General features: G+C 45.0%; 1 protein-coding gene across 1 annotated transcript in view; it reads left to right on the top strand.

Annotated features, from left to right (window-relative positions):
* The first annotated feature begins 695 nt into the window (after positions 1-695).
* The window catches only part of ESAM (endothelial cell adhesion molecule), a 101,908-nt gene continuing 75,263 nt past the window's right edge, over positions 696-27,340 (top strand). The window contains exon 1 of the mRNA XM_030221910.1: positions 696-808. Coding sequence (XP_030077770.1) covers positions 745-808 — 64 coding nt within the window. The 5' untranslated portion in view covers positions 696-744. The remainder of the gene's footprint in view (positions 809-27,340) is intronic.

Below are 27,340 nucleotides of genomic sequence, written 5' to 3'. Positions count from 1 at the left end.
GGGCTTGAGCACGGTCGGACACACAGCAGCCCAATTCGTAGCTTTTTCTTTTCCCAGGAGCAGCGCGTATCCTTCACCAGGCGCGCAGGAGGAGTCAAGCTTGGGTGGGCGGGGCCTGCAGGTGCTGGAAAGGCGGGCTTTGAGCACGGTCTGACACACAACAGCACAATTCGTAGCTCTTTCCTTTCCCAGGAGCAGCAAGTATCCTTCACCAGGCGCGCAGAAGGAGTCAAGCTTGGGTGGGTGGGCGGGGCTTGAGCACGGTCGGACACACAGCAGCCCAATTCGTAGCTTTTTCCTTTCCCAGGAGCAGCGCGTATCCTTCACCAGGCGCGCAGGAGGAGTCAAGCTTGGATGGGCGGGGCTTGCAGGTGCTGGAAGGGCGGGGTTTGAGCACGGTCGGACACAGAGCAGCACAATTCGTAGCTCTTTCCTTTCCCAGGGGCAGCGCGTATCTTTCACCAGGCGCATAGGAGGAGTCAAGCTTGGGTGGGCGGGGCCTGTGGGTGCTGGAAGGGCGGGCTTTGAGCACGGTCTGACACACAGCAGCACAATTCGTAGCTCTTTCCTTTCCCAGGAGCGGCGAGTATCCTTGACCAGGCGCGTAGGAGGAGTCAAGCTTGGGTGGGCGGAGCTTGCAGGTGCTGGAAGGGCGGGGTTTGAGCACAGTCGGACACACACAGCCTGTGGACTGGCCGATCTCTGTTTCTCGGTCTCGGTTGTTGTTTCCTGGTGCTGACGGTCATGGATGTTCGCAGTAGACGGTCTGGGCTGCGCCTCTCGCTGCCCTTGGTGCCACTGTTGCTTGGTATGTACAGCCAAAGAGGACATGGGAGCTTGTCACCCCCGTCCGCTACTTGTTGCGCTCGCACGTTTTAAGCCCTAGCAAAAGTTTTCTGTTCTTCTTGCTGGGACTTTTGCTAACCTGTAAGGTGCGCAGGACTCCGCGTTTGCTTTTTTACAACAAACCACGGATTTTGAATTTACTGCAGCAAATCTCGTTGTTGGCTGTCTCTGGTGGGTGTAGGGTTTTACCTGAATGTGCCTTTGGAAGTCTGAGGTTGCTGTAGCCAGGAGCCACGGGATTGCAATGCTCAGCCACAGGGCTTCTGATAGGACCTGTGTGAAATTCTGGAGATCGAGGGATAGGGGAAATAGAGCTTTAACTGTCTCCAGGGTAGAAGTACACAGAAGGAAAAGGAGGAGGTATAGGATGAGAGATTAAAGAATCATCTATTTTTACCCTAAAAGTGACGGATGTGGTGGGAATTAGCCCTGCAAGTTGAGAAAGAGGACTGGATCTGAATTCAAGCAAGCATGGGACAAACACAGAGGATCTGTAAGGGATAGTAGTAGAGATTAGCGTTTGGCATGGATGGACGGATAAATCTTATAGTCTTTCACTGAGTCATGTTTTTATATCTCACCTTTCAGGAAGGGGCCAACTAAATCTTCTTAGTTTTTTCTCTCGCCCTTACTGGCTGCCACACCTAGTGGTGTATATTCCTTTCTTATTATCTCCACAGTCTTTTGCCCAGCAATAGGTGGGGGTGGGGAGGGCTTACACAGTCTCTGGGTGCTGGCATAGGGTGGTAATAGTTTTATTGCTGAAAACTAGAGGGAGGCAGTATAACAACTTCTTAAAAGCCTCTTGAGGGGCTGTCAGAGACAGGATGCTGGGCTTGATGGACCCTTGGTCTTTGCCCAGTATGGCGGTGCTTATGTGATAGCTGGGGGCTGGAAATTGGCAGGGAGTTGGGAGGGAGAGTCCCTCTCACCACAGTGGGTGCAAAATTTGGTATGGGAGCTCTGCATTTAAATATACACCACACTTCTTTCCCGCTCCCATCATCTGTACAGCATTTCCCTGTAAGCTCCTTGGAGCAGGGGCTGTCCTTTTTTGTTAATCTGTACAGCGCTGCGTAACCCTAGTAGCGCTCTAGAAATGTTAAGTAGTAGTGATTTGCTTGGTGTCTCTTTCTTTTGGTTCTGGATTGAGCAGGAGAGTATGGAGGAACCTCATGAAGGGAGCCATCAGTAGGAGGTCACAGGGCCATGTCTTATCACTTCTGTAGCCACCAGGGAAATTACAAGTTAAGGCACAGTCCTCCTTTGGGTGCTCTGGAGGTTCAATGTGAAAGCAAGATGAAAGTACAGTGTCATGTGGCAATCCCTACCATTCTAAGCAGCCAGACATGTGTCCTGTAATTTTGATTGCCCTGTAATTTCTGTGTGCTGACTGCTCATAGGGACAAGGTTTTTCAGTTTTTCAGGTGTCAGACTGTAGGGTTGGAGGAGCTTGGCTAGGTTGCCAGTTTACCCCAGGTTGATCAAACAGGTTGAGCCAAGCCTGGTTTTGCTCCATTGTATATATGGATCTGTAGTTCTAATTATAGTTCTGATGATATCGGTAGAATTAGAGTAACGACTCCTTACATACGATGGGGCAAAACCAGGGCTGGCTCAACCTGTTAAGTTACCAACTTCACCCCGTTAACCAGTCTTGGTGCCAGGCTCCCCACAGTGCTGCTTGCAGATTATTCTTTCCCCATGAAAGGCGTTTTGTGCCATTGAATTTCCTTCAGAAGGAAGTGAGGGATGGTGCAGTTCATTGTATCTTTATTGCTTTGCTATGGAATGTTTTTACTTATTTGACTTTGCAGTAGAACAATGAAGAACCTCATTGTTTAGGAGAGAGTGTCCGAACAATGAACATTTTGTTACATTGTAACATAGGCACTAACTTCAATTAATCAGTGGTGCAAAACTCATAGTCTCTCCAAAAGTGAAATCTGGCAAAACTGAGTAGGAAGCTTGGCTTTCTGTGCTATTTTTAAATACTTTATTTTTGAACGGAAGGCACAAAGACGCAGTTCAGCATGTACAATAAACATTAAAGGGGTAGGTGGTTAGCCATGTGGGGGAGGCCTGATATGGTTGAAAAAAAGGAAACTTTTGAAAGCCCCCACATTTCTTTTGGCCAGAGTTGACCATAAAGGGGCATGGTACCCTGGCATTCTAGAACGGGGACCTTCTCTGGACTATCTTGATCTCTGAGACTGCAACTCATGGCCTGCCAGTGATCAGGAATGGAGAGTGATAGGGACAACACTTGGGACTTTTCACTCACTCGAAGAGCCTCTCCTGGCTGTTGAACTCATTTTGAATATTGCACCCTAAGTTTGTAACTGAGGAAGTGGAGAGTCAAGTGACTTGCTCGTAAGGTCATAAGAATAGCCATACTGGGTCATACCAATGGGACCATCTTGCCCAGTGTCCTGTTTCTAACAGTGGCCAATCCAGGTCAAATGCAATTAGTAGCAGCATTCCATGCTACCAATCCCAGGGCAAGCAGTGGCTTCCCCATGTCTGTCTGATAGCAGACTATGGACTTTTCCTCCAGGAACCTGTCCAAACTTTTTTTAAGCCCAGATACGCTACATCTTCCACCCGTAACCTCCGCTTTCTTGACAAATCCCTCCTTTCAGTACTCTTCTCCACCACCGCCAACTCTAGGCTTCGCCCTTTCTGCCTCGCTTCACCCCATGCTTGGAACAAACTCCCTGAGCCCATACACCGGGCCCCCTCCCTACCCATCTTCAAATCATTGCTCAAAGCCCACCTCTTCAGTGTCGCCTTCGGCACCTAATCACTACACCTTTTCTCAGGAAATCTAAACTACCCCAACTTGACATTTCGTCCTTTAGATTGTAAGCTCTCCTGAGCAGGGACTGTCCTTATTTGTTAATTTGTACAGCGCTGCGTAACCCTAGTAGCGCTCTAGAAATGTTAAGTAGTATTAGTAGCTACATCTTCCAGCAAAGAGTTCCAGAGCATTAACTATTCGTTGAGTGAAAAAAAAATATTTCATCCTATTTGTTTTAAGTGTTTCCATGTAACTTCAAGTGTCCCCTGGTGTTTGTACTTTTTGAAAGAGTAAAAAATCGATTCATTTCTACACCACTCAGGATTATGTAGACCTCAATCATATCCCTACTCATCCGTCTCTTTTCCAAGCTGAAGAGCCCTAACCTCTTTAGCCTTTCCTCATAGGAGAGGAGTTCCATCCCCTTTATCATTTTGGTTGCTCTTCTTTGAACCTTTTCTAATTCCACTATATCTTTTTTGAGATACGGTGACCAGAACTGAACGCAATACTCAAGCTGAGGTCGCACCACAATACAGAGGCATTATAGTACTCTGTCTTGTTTACCATCCCTTTCCTAATAATTCCTTTCATCCTGTTTGTTTTTTTTGGCCGCAAGATCACAGTGTGATTTGAACCAGGCTTCCCTGGTTGTCAGTGGGGTTTTCTAACCGCTAAGCTGCTCCTCTAGGCCTGACCGTGTCTTCCTAGAGCTGAAGTTAGTGCCTAATTGTGGCAGATATGTGCATAATTTACAGAATACTTTAAGTTATGTGCATAAGTTTGAGCCATGTCCAAGTTCCGCCCATTTGTACATCTCCCTTGCAAATGTTCGCTATGTATGTTAAGGAGCACAGGAGCCGAGGCTGTGGGTGCTTGAGCACCCCCAATATTGAGAAAATTCCTTCTATGTGTCCAAGGAAGGGTTATTTCCACTGGGCTTAGCACCCCCAATAATTTTGAAAAGTTGCCTCCTATGTTGAGGAGCATTTACATAATCCCCCTAATTCTATATATAGCACCCAAATTGTGAGCACAGTATAATTGCTTAATGAGCCGGTTAGCACTGATAATTTGGCATCAACAATCAATTATCAGCATTAATGTTCAATAGTTGCACTTTACACGCCCAGCGTTATAGTTGCTGTTCTATAAAGGTGTGCACGTAAATGTTTCTGCGTGGAAAGGGGGCATGGGAACGGTCAGGGGTGTTTCTAGCAGTGATGTAGCCAAGAAGTTTTTACAGGGGGTACATTTTCCCTCCAACCCCCCTGCACTGCCGCTCCTGTCTCCCCCTCATACCTTAAAATCCTCTCTGCTGCAGTCTTCACTTAGCCAGCAGCCTCCACTGGGACATCCTCCCTGAACCGTCCCGCCTTTTATAAAACAGGAAGTTGTATCAGAAGGGGTGGGACGGTTCAGGGAGGAAGTCTCAGTGCAGGCTGCCTATGGGTGCTGTTGCCACTGCCCAGGTGAAGACTGCAGCAGAGAAGATTTTAAGGTGGGGGCGGGGGACCAGGTCTGACTAGGGGGTGCGTATGCAACAGATGCACCTAGTTTAAATACGCCACTGGTTTCTAGGGCTTGAGGGCAGTGTTATAGAAGTCAGATGATCTGTGCCTAAATTAGGCATGGGGTTTACAGCAGGGTTCGCTTGGTGTAAACCTTATGCTCAAAATTAAACGCAGATCTTGGAGCTAAATGCTGTTCTATAAACAGTGCCCAACTTGCAGGAACGTTTATAGAATAACGCAGAGCACGCTTACTTTTTTGGCAACTAGACTTGGGCACCATTTATAGAATAAAAGGGATGGAACGACTTCCCTATGAGGAAAGGCTAAGACGGTTAGGGCTCTTCAGCTTGGAGAAGAGGCGACTGAGGGGTGATATGATAGAAGTCTACAAGATAATGAGCGGAGTAGAGCGGACAGATGTGAAGCGTTTGTTTACACTTTCGAACAACAACAAAACCAGGGGACACAAGATGGAGCTAGAATATGGTAGATTTAAAACAGGAGAAGGTTTTTCTTTACGCAGCATGTAGTTGGACTCTGGAACTCGTTACCGGAGAATGTGGTGGCAGTGGCTGGCCTTACAGAGTTTAAGGGGGGTTTGGACAGATTCCTGAGGGAAAAGTCCATTGAACATTATTAAATATATATATATATATATTTTTTTTTGGTGGTGGTTTCCCGGGTTCTTGAAGCCTGGATTGGCCTCTGTCGTTGATGGACCCTTGGTCTTTTCCCAGTATGGCGGTGCTTATGTGCTAATTGAGTTCAGTAAGTGCCCTTGGAAGTTCTGTATGTATGTGCACACGTGCACATATAAGTCTTGATGTTCTATACATTAAAATGCATATAGATGTTAGTGCCTGTTATAAGATTTACCTTCGATATGTTTCATGGTATCACACTATCAGTGCCAGCAGAAAGAAGTGGAGATCTGGCTGGGCCTGGCTGTGTGTTGTTTTCCCCAGTCTGAGCGATGCTTGAATCACCTCAATACAAATTTCACACAATCCTTGATTTTGGCCTGCTCTCCTCTCATACCCCCCTGATCTTGTAAGCCAGAGCTCATGACATGTAATTTAAAAAAAAACATTTGTTTGTGGAATCGCATAGTAACATTGCAAATTTCAGCAGATACAGAGCTGCACGGCCTACCAAGGCGGCCAGAGTTGAATACTGATATACTTCATCTCCGTCTCTCTCTCACTCTGTCAAGTTTGCGGCACAGTCCGTAGAAGTCTGCCCAGCACTGGTCCTACTTCCCAATTACTGGAGTTGCGAGCCTCGATCCCTGATCTGTTTTTGCTGTTTACAGGACCCAGATGGTAGAAGTCTGCCTGGCATTGGTCTTACTTCCCAAAATTGTTCTTTAAGAGTCAGTGGGGGCAGTGTTAAGTGACGACAGCTTGCTTGGGTGTGTTGATTACAGCTTGAATGAATCACAGTGGTTATTTTAGAGCACAACCGGCATGTTTATTGGCTGTGGAACCCCCAGAACAGGCTACATAAGCAGTGTTAGATTATTTTTCCCCCCTCTACCCCCTCTGCATGATTCTTTCTTAAATCTGTATGTGTCTTTATGTCCCTGCCCAGTGCCCCATCTTTCTCTCTCATATTCACTCTTTGTGTCCACCCCTTGGCCAGGACCACTGCAGTCCTTAATTCTTGCTTCTGTCTTGGCTTTAATATTGTTGAATTTATTGGCTGTGAGTCCAAACTTCAGGTCACAGCTTGTAGAAGAGAAGGTACATGCAGTATGTAAAAAGAAAAGATTGAAACGTAGATAAAAAGAGGCAGATAAAGACCATATGGCCTATCCAGTCTGCCCATCCATGCCATCTACTCTCCCTATCACTCGCTTAGAGATCCTATGGACTTGTCCCAAGCTCTCTTGAATTCCAGTAGTTTTCATCATCTCCACTTCCACCGGGAGGCTGTTCCACAAATTCACCACCCTTTCCATGAAGAAGTATTTCTTCAAGTGAGTCTCTCCCCTTTCACCTTCATCCTATGCAGCGGCGTAGCAAGGGCGGGGCGGTGGGGGCGGTCCACCCCGGGTGCACGCCCATGGAGGGGTGCAGAGAGCAGCTGCATGCCTGTCGGCTCCGCTGTTCCCCTGCTCCCTCTGCCCCGGAACAGGTTACTTCCTGTTCCGGGGCAGAGGGAACAGGGAGCCACCGGAGCCGAGAGCCGCGCGGCTGCTCCCAGCAGCCAAGAATGCGCCGGGGGGGGAGGGGGGGGGGGTCGTGCTGCACCCGGGGCAGCCGACCTAGGATCGTCACTGATCCTATGTCCCCTCATTCCAGAGTTTCCTTTCAGTTGAAAAAGACTCGCCTCCTGTGTATTTATGCCACGCCCTTTTAACCCATGGCTCTCTCTGTGATAATTTCTCACCTCCCCTCTCTTCCTTTCCTCCTCAACTATTTCTTTCTCCCTCTTGTGACCTTGTATTTTGTACTATTGTTTGCATATTAACTATTGTACGCCACATTGAGCCTGCCCTTGGGTGGGAATACTGTGGGATATAAATGTTATAAATAAATTAATCAAGCAGACAAAATGCCCAGGGTCACCTCAGATAGCACCCTCCCTTCCTCTCCTTCCCCTCCCCATGCCTGGATCCCGCATCTGTCTACCTCCTCTCCTCCCGCCGGTCTTCCAAGCGCTGCAGCAGAAGCAGTGCTGAAAAGCTGCTCTCTGTCCGATGGGGCCTTTCCTGTGCTGTGCCCCACCCCGGAGAAGTTGCGTCCTATTCATATTTTTTTGAAGTTGTAGTCTCCAGAATGGTACACAATATTCTAAATGAGGTCTCGCCACAGTCTTATACAGGAGCATCATCACCTCATTTTTCTTTCTGGCCATTCCTCTCCCTGTTCACCCAAGCATCCTTGTAGAAACATGTGGTGCTGCTCTTCTGTCATCAAAGCAAATAAACAAGAGCATTGAGCTGGGACTGCAGCTAGGGTGGTATAGTAAGGACATTTATGCAGTGCACCCATGGAGAAAACTGTTTGTAGTTCTTCTGCACAGGTACAGTTTGGGCATGCTCAGTTTTATGTATTTCTATGTGGAATTCTCTCACCCTAGAGTTAAGGCAGACAAATTCCTTTTTATCTTTTAGAAAACATCTTATTAAAGCTTTTTTTTCCGTTTTATTCCAATAAGCTTTTATATGAATTTTATGTGATTATTTTGTAAGATTGTTGTTTTCTGTTGCTTTTTGATTTTGTTTATTTTAATTGTATTTACTGTTTTACTTTGTTAGGTTTTTTTAAAGTATGTATGTGAAGCTATAACTCAGATTTTTTTAGTAAGTAGGATATCCTTTAAATAAATTAAATAATATTCTTTGTTAAACAAGTGGGTTAAACAGGTGGAAGAATTCAGAAAGGAGTGGGATACAAACGGAAGACCTTACATGATACTTCAGTTCAAAACAGCCATGAAATGAGTTTATGTATTTCACAAAGACATGGGTGGGAGAGGGGGATTAACGTATGGAAGCAGGAATTACAACCCTGAAAGAAGCTATGGCAGGAGGGGACTTGCACAGATCAACAGTTGCATAGAAAAATTTAGGCACCTCTGGTCAAATTTGTATGTTTCAATTAATTCCTAAGAGGTCCTTTTACAAAGGCGCACTGAAAAATGGCTTGTGGTAGTATAGGCATGAGTTTTGGGTGCATGCCAATCCATTTTTTAGCACGCCTGTAAAAAAGTCCTTTTTTTTTTTCCTGAAAATGGATGTGCGGCAAAATGAAAATTGCCGCGTGTCCATTTTGGGTCTGAGTCCTTACCGCCAGCCATTGATCTACTGGTAAAAACTCACGCAGTAACCGGGCAGTAATGACCTACACACGCCAAATGCCACTTGGCGCGCGTCCGAAAATTAAAAAAACTATTTTTCAGATGTGCGCCAAAAATGAAATTACTGCAAGTGCGCGTCCCAAAATTAAAAAAAAATATTTTTCAGACGCGCGCCAAAAATGAAATTATTCAAAGGCCATGCGGTAACTGGGTGGTAACTCCATATTGGTGCGCATTGGGCACGCGTATGCGCCTACGTGGCTTAGTAAAAGGGCCCCTTAGTGAACTGAATGTGCTAGTGTGGTGGAGCTGTGGATCAGCCTCCCGGGGAAAGGTGGTAAAGACGGGAACTGTATCTGAATTCTAGAAAACATGAAACAAACACAGAGGATCCCTAAGGGAAAGGATGGTAGAGATCAGTAGATGATATGGATGGGCAGACTGGATAGGCCTTGTTGTCTTTATTTGCCATAATTTTCTCTGTCAAATGTGAACACAGTGTGGTACTTACTGGTTTCTTGTTCATACCAGTCCTTTGTTTACTTTAAACTTTAACATTTTGCACTTTTCCTCACTCCCACATCACTTCCTCTTTGAATAGAATTCTTATGGAAATATTTAGGATATTAAGTATGTTGGGTTTCTCAGCCTTCCTGAGGAAATGATCTTCTGACTTGTTCATTGTGAATGCTTCCATCTTAAGGAAGTTCCATAGGAGAGGTGTTGGGAGGGATTATGCAGGTACAATTGTAATGGTGCCCCAGGGGCTTGTTACTTGGAGAAGGGCTTCCGTGCTACTGTCTTCTTGAAGTCTCTGACTCAGTTCAGTGCAGGAAGCGTCTCTCTCATACTGTTTCACTTACCAGCCTCAGATCTCTGATCACATCCACACATACTTCCTTTAGAGCAGGGATACAGCGCTATAGAAATGATAAGTAGTAGTAGTAGGGGTGGACAGCTTGGTCCTCGAAATCCATAACTCTGTTGAGTGTTCACTGCCTCCATTGTATGCACGAGACCTGCATACAATGGAGGCAGTGCCTTCAAAGAGATCTCATGCCTATTCATTGGGGAAATCCTGAAAACATGACTGGGTTGTGGCCCTCGAGAACTGGGGTTGCCCACCCCTGCTGTAGAGTATGTTCTCGACATCTCTGTGGGATACTCATGATCATAGGAGCCGACTCTGTGGGTGCTTGAGCACCCCCAATTATTGAGACAATTCCTTGTATGTGTCCAGGGAGGGTTTATTTCCACTGGGCTTAGCACCCCCAATAATTTTGAAAAGTTGGCTCTCATGATAGCACTTAAAACACAGAGGTTTACTCTCTCTGGGACTTAGCATGTGGATTCGGTACTAAGAGCCTCTCTTATCAAGCCATGCTAGCGGTTCCTGTGCGGAAGCCCTTGTTGGAATTGCCGCAAGGGGGACTGCTAGGGTCTTGATAAAAGAAGCCCTAAGTGTTTGGTTATTCATTTGTAGTATGTCATTATGGCTCAAATCAAATTGCACAGGTGAGGCTCATAGCTCAAGGCCAAGGTTTGCTACTGAAGTTGACCACTAGTTGGTTTCAGACTGACTGTGATGAGGTAGCCGTACCATGTGGATCTCATAGCCAGTGTTAAGGTGGTCACAAGCACTTGCCAATTTACAAATAATCTGCTACTTTAATAGTAGGCCATAATAGATTACTTCAGACTGTCTTGTGCTATAAATGAGTAACCCTTGTAGAATCCATCCAGGACACTGCAGAACTGAGACCAGGAGCAAGTCACTAATTTGATTCTAAGGTGGAGCTGAGGAAATGTTCTATAGTACTAGCTATAACTGAAGCTCCCCCAGCCATGAAAGTAGCCCTTGTTGGTAGAAGGGGAGCAGCACAAGGAGGCCGAGATGCTGTCGACTTGGATATTTTCCACAGGGCTGCTGCTGATTGCATTGGCTGTGCAGTGCCAGACTAAGGATAGAGGGGGTAGCCTGGCCAGCCATGCTATTCTCGCCCAGCAATTATCCCAGCCTCCAAGGAAAATATAGCTGCTGCTGGACACACAATGAGCCATTTCCTTGTCATTAGGATTTTCACACAGTGGGTGCAGCAGAAAGGCTCTGTGGCCTTTATCAGCAAAGAGCAGCTTCCCGCTCCCCCCCCCCCCCCCCCCCAGCTGGATTTTCAGATTTACTACTTTTAGATCCCCACAGCTGGGTTTCCTGAGACCTCTCAGCTTAAAATCAGAAATAAGAAGATCAAGCAAGGCATGGGGAATGTTCCAGGCAAAGCAGCCGCATTTAAAGAAACTCTCGAAGAAGTGGATGCAGAAAGCTGCCAGGAGTTGCAGTGTGTGGCTAACAAGCAGTTTATCTGCGTGCTAATGGCCGCTGCATGCATGGAGCTGAGATTTACTCATGCGCAAGACATTTATTTATTTTCATATTTATATCCCGCTTTTAATCCACAGCGGGTTACAGTACATACTTATATAAAATCAATAAAACATAAAACCATATATTTCATTAAGTATCTAACATGTGCACAGCACATTAAAATGTAAGCTAGAGGCGTATCAGATGTGCGCTGATGTCTACCGCAGGGGCTCAATGACCAAAACCTACCCCCAGGTCTGAGGCTTTTGTAGAGCCCCCTGTGATCAGCATCGGCTCCACCCACATTTAGAATAAATAATGACCTTTGGCACCTTCACACAATACAAGTCAGCAGAGTGGGGGGTGAAGCTTTTGGTGGCATTCTGTTTCCCTAGAGATGCCCTCCAGAGCAGGGCAAGAGGTCTGTTTACTCAAAGACCAATTACATATTCCCCAAAAGAGCAATGTAGTAGTAGTAGTAGTTATCATTTCTATAGCGCTACAAGATGTACGCAGCGCTGTACACTTGAACATGAAGAAGACAGTCCCTGCTGACAGAGCTTACAATCTAATTAGGACAGACAAACAGGACAAATAAGGGATAGCACTGTGGTCGAAGAGGGGAGGGCAGGGGAGAGAGGAGTATCACAGCTTCAGGTAAATTACCATGTGAGCACGAACTACCACCCATTTTGTGGGCTCACATGGTGTCTACATGCTAAGGTTGAGAGAGAGAACCCGATTGACTAAAGAAGTAAGTGGCTCACATATGTATACGGCGTAGAAATGTAAAGTTTAGTTCATTAGACACGATTACTTAGAACTAGCTAATGGAGGGCAGGTAAGGCTTTTTCTTTTAATATCCAATTAAATATTATCAGAGGAATTTGGGTCAACAGATTACATAGCACTGTACAAACTATTGAAGTTTTGGCTGGATACCAGTATTAAAAAAATGTGAGATCTATACCAATCGCGGTATGTTCTGAGATCCCTCAGCATAAACGTTTATGGTTTTGTGAATGTTTGTTTTAACAATTGGGCTTATTTCCGGGTTTGTTTGTTTTTTAAAGTATTTGATTCTGATTCTGTCTGTGACAGTTGAAATTTGATGTCAGCACATGCAAATTCATTGCTGCATGTAGTTACTTCAGAAGCATGACACAAATTAATTATTTTATTTTGGGGGCTTTTGTTTACACCTTTGTCAGTAGTAGGTCAAGGTGTTACATTCAGGTAACACTAGGTATAAATTCTGCCCAAACAGCCCTTGAGGGGACCTGTGAAGTGCAGGGATGGAGGTAGCATGTGGCAAACACTGTACTTCACTTTAACTGTACTCTTATGCTTCCTCCAAATCTCTTCTTAAACTCTCCAGTCTGACAGAAGTGGTAGCACCCCTTGTTATTCTGGTACTCAAGTACCAAGACCCAACGCACGGCTTTCCCAGTGCACCTCAGTTCTGCCCTGTATTATCAATGTTATTTCTGGGTGTTGCTGAAAACAAGATTGTAAGGAGCCAGTCTAAAAACACTTGTTTCCATTGAGGGAAGTGGGGAGCAGGAATTTAAGAAACTTGTAGCGCTATGGACCCTTTGCAGCTGACCCAGAGTTACATTGAGCCTCACTAAAGAGGGGATCTTTCTCCCCACTCGCAGATGAGATGGCTGTGCAAGTCCCTCTGCCGAATTTTGGTTGGGGACCCAGAATTTGAACTTAGCCAGTGTTCAGAAGAAAAGCATTTTTGTTTTTTTGTTTTTTACATTTGTTATATATTTCATTTAAAACATAGAAAAACATTTTAATACGTTTTCCAAAATGACATTTTGTTATGGTATGAGTGAAGCATTCATTTCTAAAACTTTCTTAACTGCAGTAATTGTTTATCGTTAGTGCCAACATCTCTTTGCACCATGCTGGAGCATAGCTTTAATAAGTACATAAGTAATGCCACACTGGGAAAAGACCAAGGGTCCATCGAGCCCAGCATCCTGTCCACGACAGCGGCCAATCCAGGCCAAGGGCACCTGGCAAGCTTCCCAAACATACAAACATTCTATACATATTATTCCTGGAATTGTGGATTTTTCCCAAGTCCATTTAGTAGTGGTTTATGGACTTGTCCTTTAGGAAACCGTCTAACCCCTTTTTAAACTCTGCCAAGCTAACCGCCTTCACCACGTTCTCCGGCAACGAATTCCAGAGTTTAATTACGCTTTGGGTGAAGAAACATTTTCTCTGATTTGTTTTAAATTTACTACACTGTAGTTTCATCACATGCCTCCTAGTCCTAGTATTTTTGGAAAGCGTGAACAGATGCTTCACATCCACCTGTTCCACTCCACTCATTGTTTTATATACCTCTATCATGTCTCCCCTCAGCCATCTGTTCTCCAAGCTGAAAAGCCCTAGCCTCCTTAGTCTTTCTTCATAGGGAAGTCGTCCCAGCCCCGCTATCATTTTAGTCGCCCTTCGCTGCACCTTTTCCAACTCCACTATATCTTTCTTGAGATGCGGCAACCAGAATTGAACACAATACTCAAGGTGCGGTCGCACCATGGAGCGATAGAACGGCATTATAACATCCTCACACCTGTTTTCCATACCTTTCCTAATAATACCCAACATTCTATTCGCTTTCCGAGCCGCAGCAGCACACTAAGCAGAAGGTTTCAGTGTATTATTAACGACGACACCCAGATCCCTTTCTTGGTCCGTAACTCCTAACGTGGAACCTTGCATGACGTAGCTATAATTCGGGCTCTTTTTTCCCATGTGCATCACCTTGCACTTGCTCACATTAAACTTCATCTGCCATCTAGCCGCCCAGTCTCGTAAGGTCCTCTTGTAATTTTTCGCAATCCTGTCGCGAGTTAACGACTTTGAATAACTTTGTGTCATCAGCAAATTTAATTACCTCGCTAGTTACTCCCATCTCTAAATCATTTATAGATATGTTAAAAAGCAGCGGTCCCAGCACAGACCCCTGAGGAACCCCACTAACTACCCTTCTCCATTGTGACTACTGCCCATTTAACCCCATTTAATAATGGTCTGCAGGAAAGCGTGACCCTTATACCCTCAAAGTGAAAATAATATAGTGGTGCTGTGAGATGGCATTTCATGCAGGATCTGAAGTTCTTTTGTGTTAGCCAAGTGTTGGCAGCTTTTAAACTAGAACCTGGGGGAAGGCCGATAGTCGTTCAAAAGCGCATGGTTCGGAACAAGGTATCTTTCAAAGATATCACCAAAACAGGAAAGATAGAGTATCCTGATAGCGAGGTTGCAAAAGAGACCATAGTAAACCAGGTGTCTTTAAATAAAAAGCAGACAAAGGATTGCAAATTAACACCGTTAACTACTGAGCAAGATGTAAATAGGAACAACAAACCTAGTTTGAAATGTCTATATATGAATGCCAGACGCCTAAGAAATAAGATGGGAGAATGTATTGCACTAAATGAAAACTTAGATATAATAGGCATCTCTGAGACCTGTGGAAGGAGGATAACCAGTGGGACACTGTCATACCAGGGTACAAATGATATCGTTGTCATAGGGTGGATCAAATTGGTGAAGGGGTAGCACTGAGTGTTAAGGAGAGCCTTGAATCAAATAGATTGAAAATCCTGCAGGAAACAAAACGCATCTTAGAATCCCTATGGATTGAAATTTCATGTGTAAAGGGGAAAAGGATAGTGATAGGAGTGTACTACCGTCCACCTGGCTAGGACGAACGTATGTAGAAATGTGATCAGAAATTAGGGAGGCTAACAAACTGGGGAACACAATAATAATGGGTGATTTTCAATTACCCCAATATTGACTGGGTAAATATAACAGGGCATGCTTGGGAGGTAAACTTCCTTGACTAAATCAAGGACTGCTTTATGGAGCAGCTGGTACAGGAGCCAACAAGAGGAGGCAAAATTCTAGACCTAGTCCTTAGTGGAAGGTATAATCTGGTGAAGGAGGTAATGGTGATGGGGCTGCTTGAAGACTATGATAAAGTGAAAAGCGGTGAAAAAATAAACTTAGAGGAGCAGCTGTGAAAGTAAAAAATTTACATCAGATATGGATGCTGTTCAAAAATACCATCCTGGAAGCCCAGGCCAAATATATTTTGTGTATTAAAAAAGGAGGAAGGAAGACTAAACGACAGCCGGCATGGTTAAACAATGAGGTGAAGGAAGCTATTAGAGCTAAAAGAAAAACCTTCAGAAAATGGAAGAAGGATCTGACTGAAAATAATAAGAAACGGCATGAGGAATGGTAAGTCAAATGCAAAGTGCTGATAAGGCAGGCAAAGAGGGTCTTTGAAAAAAAAGATTGTGTTGTAGGCAAAAACACATAGCAAAAAATTTTTTTAGGTATATTAAAATCAAGAAGCCAGCAAAAGAATCAGTTGGACCGCTAGATGACCGATACGTCAAGCTCCATCTCTAGCTGTCTTCAAATTTAGGCTAAAATCCCAGCTTTTTTTTTTTTTTTTTTGTAAAGAAAATGTTTTATTTTCATTTAATAAAAAGATTTAAATATGTGCAATTGTTCTTTTTACATACCAGTTCTCCATGCACCAAGAAAAGATTGTACATTTTACACTTTAACCCCTTCACCCTTCTCCTGACTCCATCATTATATGACTAATTTCCTACTAACCCACTAAACAGTTGCTCATCATGCAACTACTTCTCATAAGGTGACCATAGCCTCCGAAACCTGTTCTAAAATCCCAGCTTTTTGATGCTGCTTTTAACTTCTAAACCTTACTCACTTGTTCAGTATCCCATGTTTCATCATTCCCATCTTAGTAACTCCCTCATCTCTTATTTGTCCTGTTTGTCCTAATTAGATTGTAAGCTCTGTCGAACAGGGACTGTCATTTATATCCAGTATACAGCGCTGCGTACATCTAGTAGTGCTATAGAAATAATTAGTAGTACTAGGGTAAAAGGGACACTCAATGATGCAAACAGTAGTCCGCAGCGAGAGAGGTGCTATCCAGTCTTTTGCACTGAGTGTCACATCTACGATTATCTCCCATTTGGTGAGAGGTCATATGTGTGTCGTTGATTCAAAGAGCTCCTAGCTCTCAATGAGTCCATTGTCTTGAGGCTAGAATAGCAGACTTGGAGGAGCTGAAGGAGACAGAGAAGTCTGCGACTCCTCCTTCGACTCCTCCCTCTCCGTCGCTTCACATAGTCAATAGACTGCTAAAACCTGTCGTTTCTTCCTCTATAACATCACCAAAATTCGCTCTTTCCTTTCTGAGTATGCAACCAGAACCCTCATCCACACTTTTATCACCTCCCGCTTAGACTACTGCAACTTGCTTCTCACAGGCCTCCCACTGAGCCATCTCTCTCCTCTTCAATCTGTTCAAAATTCTGCTGCACGACTAATATTCCGCCAGGGTTGTTAAGCTCATATTAGCCCTCTCCTCAAGTCACTTCATTGGCTCCCTATCCGTTTCTGCATTCAGTTCAAACTCCTCTTACTGACCTACAAATGCATTCACTCTGCAGCTCCTCAGTACCTCTCCACTCTCATCTCTCCCTACACTCCTCCCCGGGAACTCCGCTCACTGGGCAAATCTCTCTTATCTGCACCCTTCTCCTCCACCGCTAACTCCAGGCTCCGTTCCTTCTGTCTTGCTGCACCGTATGCCTGGAATAAACTTCCTGAGCCGGTACGCCAAGCCTCATCTCTGGCCATCTTCAAATCTGAGCTAAAAACCCACCTCTTCGATGCTGCTTTTAACTCCTAACCCTAACCCTTCAACTGTCCCCTATCCCTGATATGTCCTGTCTGTCCTAACCCTTATCCCTTACTTGTCCTGTCTGTCTGTCATAATTAGATTGTAAGCTCTATCGAGCAGGGACTGTCTCTCCATGTTCAAGTGTGAAGCGCTGCGTATGTCCGGTAGCGCTATAGAAATAAGTAGTAGTAGTAGTAGAAGTACATAGAGGAGTCCTACAGGGTCGTTGTAGAGAAGTCCCACCTCCAATCTGGCAGCCCCTGTGCTGCCGTGGAAGAGGGAGGTATTCTAAAAGGAGAGCATCACCTTGGTGCAGCTGGAAGTAATCCTGTAGTCAGGACCAGCACACCAGGGGATGCAATACTCTTACACCAAGCATGTCTCTGCAGGAGCCACTGCCCAGGAGGGAAGGGTTAGGACGGCTGTTGTAGTTGGTGATTCGTTTATTAGGCCTGTAGATAGCTGGGTGGCTGATGGACTTGAAGATCACCTGGTCACTTACCTGTCTGATGCAAAGGTGGCAGACCTCACCCGTCACCTAGATAGGATTTTGCATAGTGCTGGGGAGGAGCCGGCTGTCTTGGTACATGTAGGTACATGTAGGAAAATGTAGGAGAGAGGTTCTGGAAGCCAAATTTAGGATCTTAGGTAGAAAGCTCAAATCAAGAACTTCTAGGGTAGAATTTTCCAAAGTGCTACATGCTCCACACGGCAGGGCTCGAGAGATGGGCAGAGCTCCGTAGTCTCGATGCGTGGATGAGGCGATGGTGCAGGGAGGAGGGTTTTAGATTTGTATGGACCGTGCGGGTCTTTCTCTGCCGTCATCTACTATGTTATGTATGTATGTAAGGAACTGGGTAACATTCTGGGGAAAGGGGAGCCTATTCCGGATGGATGGGCTCCACCTTAACCAGAGTGGGACCAGGCTACTGACATTGGCATTTAAAAAGGAGATAGAGCAGCTTTTAAACTAGAACCTGAGGGAAGGCTGACAGTCGTTGAAAAACGCATGGTTCGGAACAAGGTATCTTCCAAAGATATTGCCAAAACAGGGAAGATAGGGTATCCCGATAGCGAGGTTGCAAAAGAGACCATAGTAGATCAGGTGTCCTTAAATAAAAATCAGACAAAAGATTGCAAATTAACACGGTCGGCTGCTGAGCAAGATGTAAATAGGAACAACAAACATAGTGTGAAATGTCTATACGTGAATACCAGAAGCCTAAGAAATAAGATGAGAGCGTTAGAATATATTACACTAAATGAAAAATTAGATATAATAGGCATCTCTGAGACCTGGTGGAAGGAGGATAACCAGTGGGACACTGTTATACTGGGATACAAATTATATCGTAGTGATAGGGTGGATCGAATTGGTAGAGGGGTAGCCTTGAATCAAATAGATTGAAAATTCTGCAGAAAACAAAACACATCTTGGAATCCCTATGGATTGAAATGCCATGTGGAAAGGGTCCGATTGAAAATAGTAATAAACAGCATTAAGGAATGGCAAGTCAAATACAAAGCACTGAGAAGGAAGACAAAGAAGGACTTTGATAAAAAGATTGCTTTGGAGGCAAAAACACATAGTAAACGTTTTGTAGGTATATTAAAAGTAAGAAGCCAGCAAAAGAATCGGTTGGACCGCTAGATGACCGAGGGGTAAAAGGGGCACTCAGGGAAGTCAAAGGCATAGCGGAGAGATTAAATGAATTCTTTGCTTCAATCTTCACCGAGGAAGATTTGGGAGAGATACCAGTGCCAGAAATGGTATACAAAGCTGACGAGTCGGAGAAACTGAATGAAATCTCTATAAACCTGGAGAGGTAATGGCACAATTTGACAAATTGAAGAGTAGTAAATCTCCTGGACCAGATGGTATTCATCCCAGAGTACTGATAGAATTGAAAAATGAACTTGCGGAACTATTGTTAGTAATATATAATTTAACTTTAAAATCAAGCATGGTACCGGAAGATTGGAGGATGGCCAATGTAACACTGATATATATTTTTTAAAAGGTTCCAGAGGAGATCTGGGAAATTATAGACCAGTGAGTCTGATGTTGGTGTCTGGCAAAATGGTAGAGACTATTATAAAGAAAAAAAATTACAGCATATTCAAAAGCATGGAATAATGCGACACAGCCAACATGGGTTAGTGAAAGGAAATCTTGCCTCACCAATCTATTACATTTCTTTAAAGGGGTGAACAAACATGTGGATACAGGTGAGCCAAGTAGATATTGTGTATCTGGATTTTCAAAAGACATTTGACAAAGTACCTCATGAAAGACTCCAGAGGAAATTGGAGAGTCATAGGATAGGAGGTAGTGTCCTATTGTGGATTAAAAACTGGTTAAAATATAGAAAACAGAGTAGGGTTAAATGATCAGTATTCTCAATGGAGAAGGGTAGATAGTGGGGTTCCCAAGGGGTCTGTGCTGGGACTGCTGCTTTTTAACATATTTATAAATGATTTAGAGATGGGAGTAACTAGTGAGGTAATTAAATTTGCTGATGACACAAAGTTATTCAAAATTGTTAACTCAAGCGAGGATTGTGAAAAATTACAAGAGGACCTTCCGAGACTGGGCATCCAAATGGCAGATGATGGTTAATGTGAGCAAGTGCAAAGTGATGCATTTGGGAAAGAGGAACCCAAACTATTGCTACGTAATGCAAGTTTCCACATTTGGAGTCGCCGAACAGGAAAGGGATCTAGGTGTCATCGTTATTGATATGTTGAAACCCTCTGCTCAGTGTGAGGCAGTGGCTCAGCAAGCAAATAGAATGTTAGGTGTTGTTAGGAAAGGAATGGAAAGCAAAAATGAGGCTGCTATAATGCTTTTGTATCACTTCTCAAATATTGTGTGACTTCTACTTCCCAGCTATTGTAATTGCCACCAAACCGGTACAGGGCATACTTCTACAGTCTGTGCCACAGAATTGGCAGGGAGAGAGATTTGATATGCGACCATCCCTGGGGAAAAAGTGACTAAAGTTACCAGAAACAAAAAATTGCCGACTGCCCTATTTATGATTCCAGTGTTTATTCATGAAGAAGTGGATTTGTGCAGAGCAGGGGCATAGCTACGTGGGGCCATGGGGGCCTTGGCCCCTGTAGATTTGGCCCTGCACCCCCCTGCTGATGACCCTCTCGACCCCCACCCCCATCCTGCCGCCAACCTGCCGTCGTTGTGTGCTACCTATGCTGGCGGGGGACCCCAGCCCCCGCCAGCCGAGGTCCTCTTCTTCCTTAGTTCTGTTTCTGAGTCTGACATCAGTGTATTTTGTATTGCTCTTAGTTTCTCTTCCAAAATATGTGATATTTGCTTCAATGAAGTACTTGCCATTTTCAAGACCTATGAGCTGGAACTGCACGTTGACCATATGAGCTGGTTGGGCGCTTCAACCATGTGAGCCGGAACTGTGCGCTTCAATCATGAGTATTTTATACTAGACTTGTACAGTATAATCTAGCAAAAGGTCCAAGAAAACAACAGGGCAATCGATCTGCAAACTCCAAGATGGAAAACAGGCAAAGCAGATACGTATATACATTTTTAAAATAAATATAGATCATAATTAAATTATTTATTATAATATGCATTTTACTTGTATTTTCTTTGTTGATAAAATACATAAATATAATGTCTGTCCTTGGAAAGAATGTTAACATACATTGTTTTAATTATATTTATTTGTAATTTATACATTTACAGAATTGCACTATATCATTCTGATATTTTTGTAGCAGACCATATTATCATGGTGTTTTAAAATTATCAGCCGAGTATTTTATCATTTATTTATTGCATTTGTATCCCACATTATCCCATCTCTTTGCAGGCTCAATGTGGCTTACAATTCATCATAGATACTTTAGAACTTAACTATTATTATTTTGCTTTTAATTGTTTTTTTATTGTTTATATTTGTTCTAATTGTTATATAACTGTTTATTTTGTAGCCCCTGATGCAGCCCAGTTGGGTGAAACACAGCCTGTGTCGGGCTTGCTAACTATATTATGATCTATATTTATTTTTTAAAAATTATATACGTATCTGCTTTGTCTTTTAATCTAGCAAAAGGTACAAAAGTTCTGGGAGCCATTTTCGCTACTGCATTGTAACTAAATTTGTGTTATAATGGTGCGCGTTGTGATGAGGGTACACTGTATTAGCACAAGCATTGTGGTTGCAGCGCAGTTAAAAAGTACAAAGGCTAGGGGGAATGATTTACATTTAAAACAACTGGGAGAAATTCTCAAGATGACTTACTTTATTCTTGTAGGGTTGAGAAGGGGAGGGGTGATGGTCTAATAGACTGAGAGAAATGGGAATGTATTAGTATAGTCACGAAGTTGAACAGTTCGCTTCACTCTAGGCGTGGTTGTTTTCAATGGTAATTTATGATTTGCTGTTTGTGATAAGTAAGGGGGTTAGTGTAAAGGGATGGGTAGGATTGGGGGGGTGGGTATGTTTCGGGGATAAAACAAAATTCATTGATGATGTTGATGTTATGCCATATTTGTTAAGTGTATTTGGACATTAGAATTTTTTGGAGGGATACGGTTGTGACTGCTGTTCATGTTTCTTGTCATCAATAAAAAGATTGAAACATAAAACAACTCGGAGAAAACATTTTATCACTCAGTGCATAGTTTTGCTTTGGATCTCCTTGCCTGAAGGAGTGGTAAAAGCAGTTAGTGTAGCTGGGTTTAAAAAAGGTTTGGACAAGTTCCTGGAGAAAAGGTAGACCCCGGGAAGAGCACACTTATCCGTAGGGGTAACATGGACTTTTTCTACTTTATTGGATCCTGCCAAGTACTTGTGAGCTGGGTCAGCCTCTGTAGCAAAGAGGATACTAGGCTCGATGGACCTTTGGTCTAGTCCAATATGGCAATTTTTTTGTTTTATATGGATAACTTTTGAATATGTAGACAGAACACCCACATTATGCCCTCAGTCTGCATTGTCCCTAATCGGATAGTGTTGGGGAAGTCTAAGAATTTTCAGTGGTATTATATAACTACTAGTATAAAAGGCCCGTTTCGGTAGGCAATGAAACGGGCGCTAGCAAGGTAATCCCCCCCCCCCCCGCAGCATCCTTCCTGTCTCCCCTGCCCCCCCCTGCAGCCACGCATGGTCTCAGGACCCCCTCCCCACCAACCCTCCTCTGCCCCTGCAGCCACGCATGTCCAACGACCCTCGTCTCCTTTCCCCTTGCCCCCCTGTAGCCACACATGTCCAGCGACCCACCTCTCTCCTGCCCCCCCCCTGCAGCCATCCATGTGCAGTGACCCTTCTCTCCCCCTGCCCCCCCTGCAGCGTCCCTTCTGTCTCCCCTGTCCTCCCCTGCAGCCACCCATCTGGTCTCAGGACCCCCTCCCCACCTCCTTCTTCCCTGCCCCCCCTGCAGCCATCCATGTCCAGCGACCCCCCCCCCCCTTGGGCACATCAACCCCCTCGCCACCTGCAGCCGCCAATACTAACGCTGTCCGGCCGCTGCTGCATCTTCTGTTGAGCAGCAGCGGCCAGTACAAAAAGAAAAAAGCCAAAAAAAGATTTTAAACCTGAAGCACGGCTCCGTAGACAGCCATCTGGCATTGGCTGTCATCTCTGCAGCCGCTCCTCCTCTCCCCTCTGATGTCACTGCGCTCCTCCGGGGTTTTCCTGCAGGGGCAGTGACGTGGAGGGGAGAGGAGAGGAGGAGCGGCTGCAGTGACGACAGCCAATGCCAGATGGCTGTCTACGGAGCTGCATTTCAGGTTAAAGATCTTTTTTTGGCTTTTTTCTTTTTGTACCAGCCGCTGCTGCTCCACAGGAGAAGCAGCAGCGGCCGGACAACGTTAGTATTGACGGTTGCGGGTGGCGAGGGAGTTGATGTGCCCGAGAGGGGGGGTAGGGGCTTTGGTGATATGCCAGGGGGAGGGTCTTGGATGATGCGTCGAGGGGGGGTAGGGGCTTGGGTGTTGCACCGAGGGGGGGGGGCACTGAGAGCTGATTGGTAGGCAGGGGGAGGAGTAGGGAAACACGTTCCGCGTGTTTCCCTACTCCTCCTCCTGCCTGGCTCGCGGTTTTGCAGGGCAGGGGCTTGGGTGTTGCGCCAAGGGGGGGGGCATTGACAGCTGTTTCCCAGACAGGGGGAGGAGTAGGGAAACACGTTCCGCGTGTTTCCCTACTCCTCCTCCTGCCTGGCTCGCGGTTTTGCAGGGCAGGGGCTTGGGTGTTGCGCCAAGGGGGGGGGGCATTGACAGCTGTTTCCCAGACAGGGGGAGGAGTAGGGAAACACGCTCCGCTTGTTTCCCTACTCCTCCCCTTGCCTTGGAATCAGCTGTCAGTGACATCACTGACGTCAGTGCATTCTAAACTGCCTAGCAGACCACCTCCGAGGGAGCCACAGTACCAGGCACATTAGAACGTTGGAGGTGAGAATTATTATATAGGATGTTAGTAGAAATTGAGTAATAGGACACTGATTGTAATGTGGCTGGATATATGGATAATTGCTTTTGAATTTGCCAGTTAACAATCTAATATATCTTTTAAAATATCTCTATGTATTTATTTTATTGAAAACAAGTAAACCAGCTTTCTGCTGTGGCAACACATTTTACATAGAAAGAAACAGAGAAACATAAAGGCTAAATATCCCATCCAGACTGTCCAGCCACACTACCGTCTTGAGGTATTGTTGTGCACATTGGAATAATATTTTTGTCTCTGCTTAATTGTAAACTATTTGTGGTGCAAAGACAAATTTGCATCTGCGTGCAAGGCTGGAATTTGTTAAATAATTTTGCTTTGATTTATAATTTGATATTCCACAAGCTATTTTCCAATAACCTGCCCTTGCCTGAATTGGTATTTCATGTTCCCTCTGATTATATTAAAATCCAGACTAAAACTCACCTTTTCAAGTTGCTTTTACATCTGTAAATATGATTTCTTCTAGACTTTCTTGCTGGCAGGACTGACACTAGACAAACCTCCATCCTTGTGCCCTTCCCCCTCCTCACCAGGGCTGCTTAATGCTCTATTCAAATCCTAATAAATAAAAAAACATTCACATCCTCCCATAGTCCAGTATTTTTCTCCTCTTCTGTTCCTGCTTGGCCTGCTGCTGGTGCCACCACCATCCTGCCTCCACCCAGGGCAAGACTGCAGCAAAAGTAAGCTTGCTGCCAAGCCTGGAGCATAGACACAATCAAGTTCTGTCGCAACCCAGTCTGTCCAACACAAACGTCTATCAGAGGGGACAAGATGCAGCAGGGTTTGAGTGTGCCGCCCTAGGTGAATGCCTAGTTTGGTGGCAGGGCCTGTTTTGTCATGTGTGTTTGCGTTGACCAAATATTGTAGGCTGTGCGGAGCAGGGGGTTATCCCTTGTTTTGTGTCTCTACAGGACAGTGTTATGCCTGCTAACACTTTAGGAAAATGCTAATCTGCCCTGGCTCCTTTATGCTGGACATTACGATAAAGCAGAAAGACATTCTCAGTCGTAGAAGAAATGAGAATCTTTTTCCCAACGTATGAAACTTTTCTTTGTAGCATTAATTTTGTAGAAAGAAACTGAACAAAATCATTAAGACAGAATTCCCTTTTTTAAAATAAAGTGAATGAATGTTACAAAAGGCATGTATTCTGCAGCTAGTTGAATTTGAAACATTGGTTAGTCTTACAAGGTTTTTTTTTTTTTTAATTTTTATTTATTTATTTATTTATTTATATTTTAATCAAATTAAACAAATTGTTACATTTGAACAGGCAATACAGACAAAGACATTATTATATGAGAAACAATATTCCTTCCCATAACAGGCGAAATTATTCAAAAAAGGAAACAGTTAATCTTCTTTAGACCACAACAAAAGGGGGGAGAGGTCTACCAAATTAAGAAGACTTAAATTTTATAAGAAATTAAACAGAGGAAATATGCTTAGCAGGCAAACCAATCTTAATACACTTAGTTATCTTCAAAAAGTTAACGGTTAGTCAATTTCTTCATATTGATAAATGCTTTTAGTTGTTCTGGTTGATGGAAAATATATTTTAATCCCAGATACTTTACAACACATTTGCAGGGGTAATTAAGATAGAAGGAAGCCCCTATAGATATAACTTCAGCTCTTAATACTAAAAACAACTTCCTCCTCTCTTGAGTTTGTTTAGTTATATCTGGGTATATCCAAATTCTTTTACCCCTGAATAGTGTCTGCATTTTTTTAAAGTATATTCGTAACACTGCGTCTAAGTCTTGTTGAAAAACGAAGGACACAATTAGCGTTGATCTTTCAGAATTTACATTCAAGGTTGTCTCTAATATATCAGTAATGTTCAAAGATTCTTCTTGAATTTCCTTTGGAATAGCTTGTAAAGTTGTTGCAGGTGGTTTTTTTGAGGAAATATAATATATTTTATTCAAAGGTGGAATGGAATCCAGGGGAAAGTTTAATACCTCCTGCAAATATAACTTAAATGCATCCAAAGGGTTGATGCCCATTTCTTTCGGGAAATTCAAGAGTCTCAGATTAAGTCTCCGATTAAAGTTTTCAAATAATTCTAATCTACGTTGTATAACCGTATTATCTTTTACAAGTGATACGGAGACTTCTTTCAAATTGTTAACGTCTTGCTTAAGACTTTCCAATTGTTCCTTTGTTTCTTGATGAGTTGTGGCAAAGGTCTGGGATAAAAGTGCAACAGTACTCACTAAATCTTTAATCTCCTTTGCTGAGTTGGCCACCGTTAACTCCACTCTCTGGAGAGCCGTCCAAATGCTCTCCAGGGTTACCGCCGAATTTTCTCCCCGAATCGGGGTATGGTGTTCAGCCGCTGACATCGGGCGTCCCTCGGAAATCGCCGCTCCTGCTCCTCTAATCGGGACCACGTCGACCTCTTCCGGGTCGTGTTGATCACGCCAGGATAGGCGTTCTATGGGAATCGGCGGTGGATGAAGATCTGGAGGGGAGAGTGTTACCTCAAGCCCCAAGTCTCCTAGGGAGTCTTCACCCGTAGAGACAGCAGGGCCCCTTCCAGAATCCAAGGTAAGTTGCTTCGTGGTATATCTCTCGATAGTCTGCTGCACCGGGGAAGATGTCCTAGTAGCCGAGGCCGCTACTTTCCCCTTGCGTTTGGTATGGGGCATCTTATTTAAGGAAAACTCGTTAAATTCGACAGACTAACAAAGAGCTCCCATGCCCAGTGGCCCTCCTTTCCCCTGCCCTCCATCCACTCAGTCCAGCAGTGACCCTCCTCTCCCCTGTCCCCATGCCCAGTGGCCCTCCTTTCCCCTGCCCTCCATCCACTGTCCAGCAGTAACCCTCCTTTCCCCTGCCCTCCATCCACTCAGTCCAGCGGTGACCCTCCTCTCACCTGTCCCCATGCCCAGTGGCCCTCCTTTCCCCTGCCCTCCATCCACCCAGTCCAGCAGTGACCCTCCTCTCCCCTGTCCCCATGCCGAGTGGCCCTCCTTTCCCCTGCCCTCCATCCACCCAGTCCAGCAGTGACCCCTGTCCCCATGCCCAGTGGCCCTCCTTTCCCCTGCCCTCCATCCACTCAGTCCAGCAGTGACCCTCCTCTCCCCTGTCCCCATGCCCAGTGGCCCTCCTTTCCCCTGCCCTCCATCCACCGTCCAGCAGTAACCCTCCTTTCCCCTGCCCTCCATTCACTCAGTCCAGCAGTGACCCTCCTCTCCCCTGTCCCCATACCCAGTGGCCCTCCTTTCCCCTGCCCTCCATCCACCCAGTCCAGCAGTGACCCTCCTTGCCCCCGCCCCCGCAGCGAGCCAGTTCTCCTCCCTCCCTCCGGATCCGTCCCTCACCAACTTGATCTTTGAATTCTTCGCCTGCCCGCTAGCGCTGACTCTCCCCTGCCGGTTCGTGCTTCAAAATGGCCGCCGAGACTTCAGCAGAAGTCTTGCGAGGCCGCCTCTGGAGGTCTCGACATTTTTAAAGCTCAAACCAGCAGGGGAGAGAGCGCTAGCAGGCAGGCAAAGGATGTGAAGATCAGGTCGGAGAGGGACGGATCCGGAGGGAGGGAGGGAGGAGAGCCGGCTCACGGGGGGGCCGGGGGGGGGAGGAGAAGGAACGGGGAGAGGGTGGGGTGAGCTGCCTGGTGCCGGCCCTGCATTTGGGGGGGCATTGCCCCCCCCTCGCCACCCCCAGTCTACGCCCATGCTGCCCACTGCAGGACATCAAAGTAAGCATGTAATGGCACTTTGGTGGAGAATTTTATAAAACTCTAATTCTGTT

This window comes from Microcaecilia unicolor, chromosome 12 (assembly GCF_901765095.1).
Source record: "Microcaecilia unicolor chromosome 12, aMicUni1.1, whole genome shotgun sequence".
Taxonomy (NCBI): domain Eukaryota; kingdom Metazoa; phylum Chordata; class Amphibia; order Gymnophiona; family Siphonopidae; genus Microcaecilia; species Microcaecilia unicolor.
Note: the sequence above shows the minus strand (reverse complement) of the source record. Positions and strands in the feature narration are given on the sequence as shown.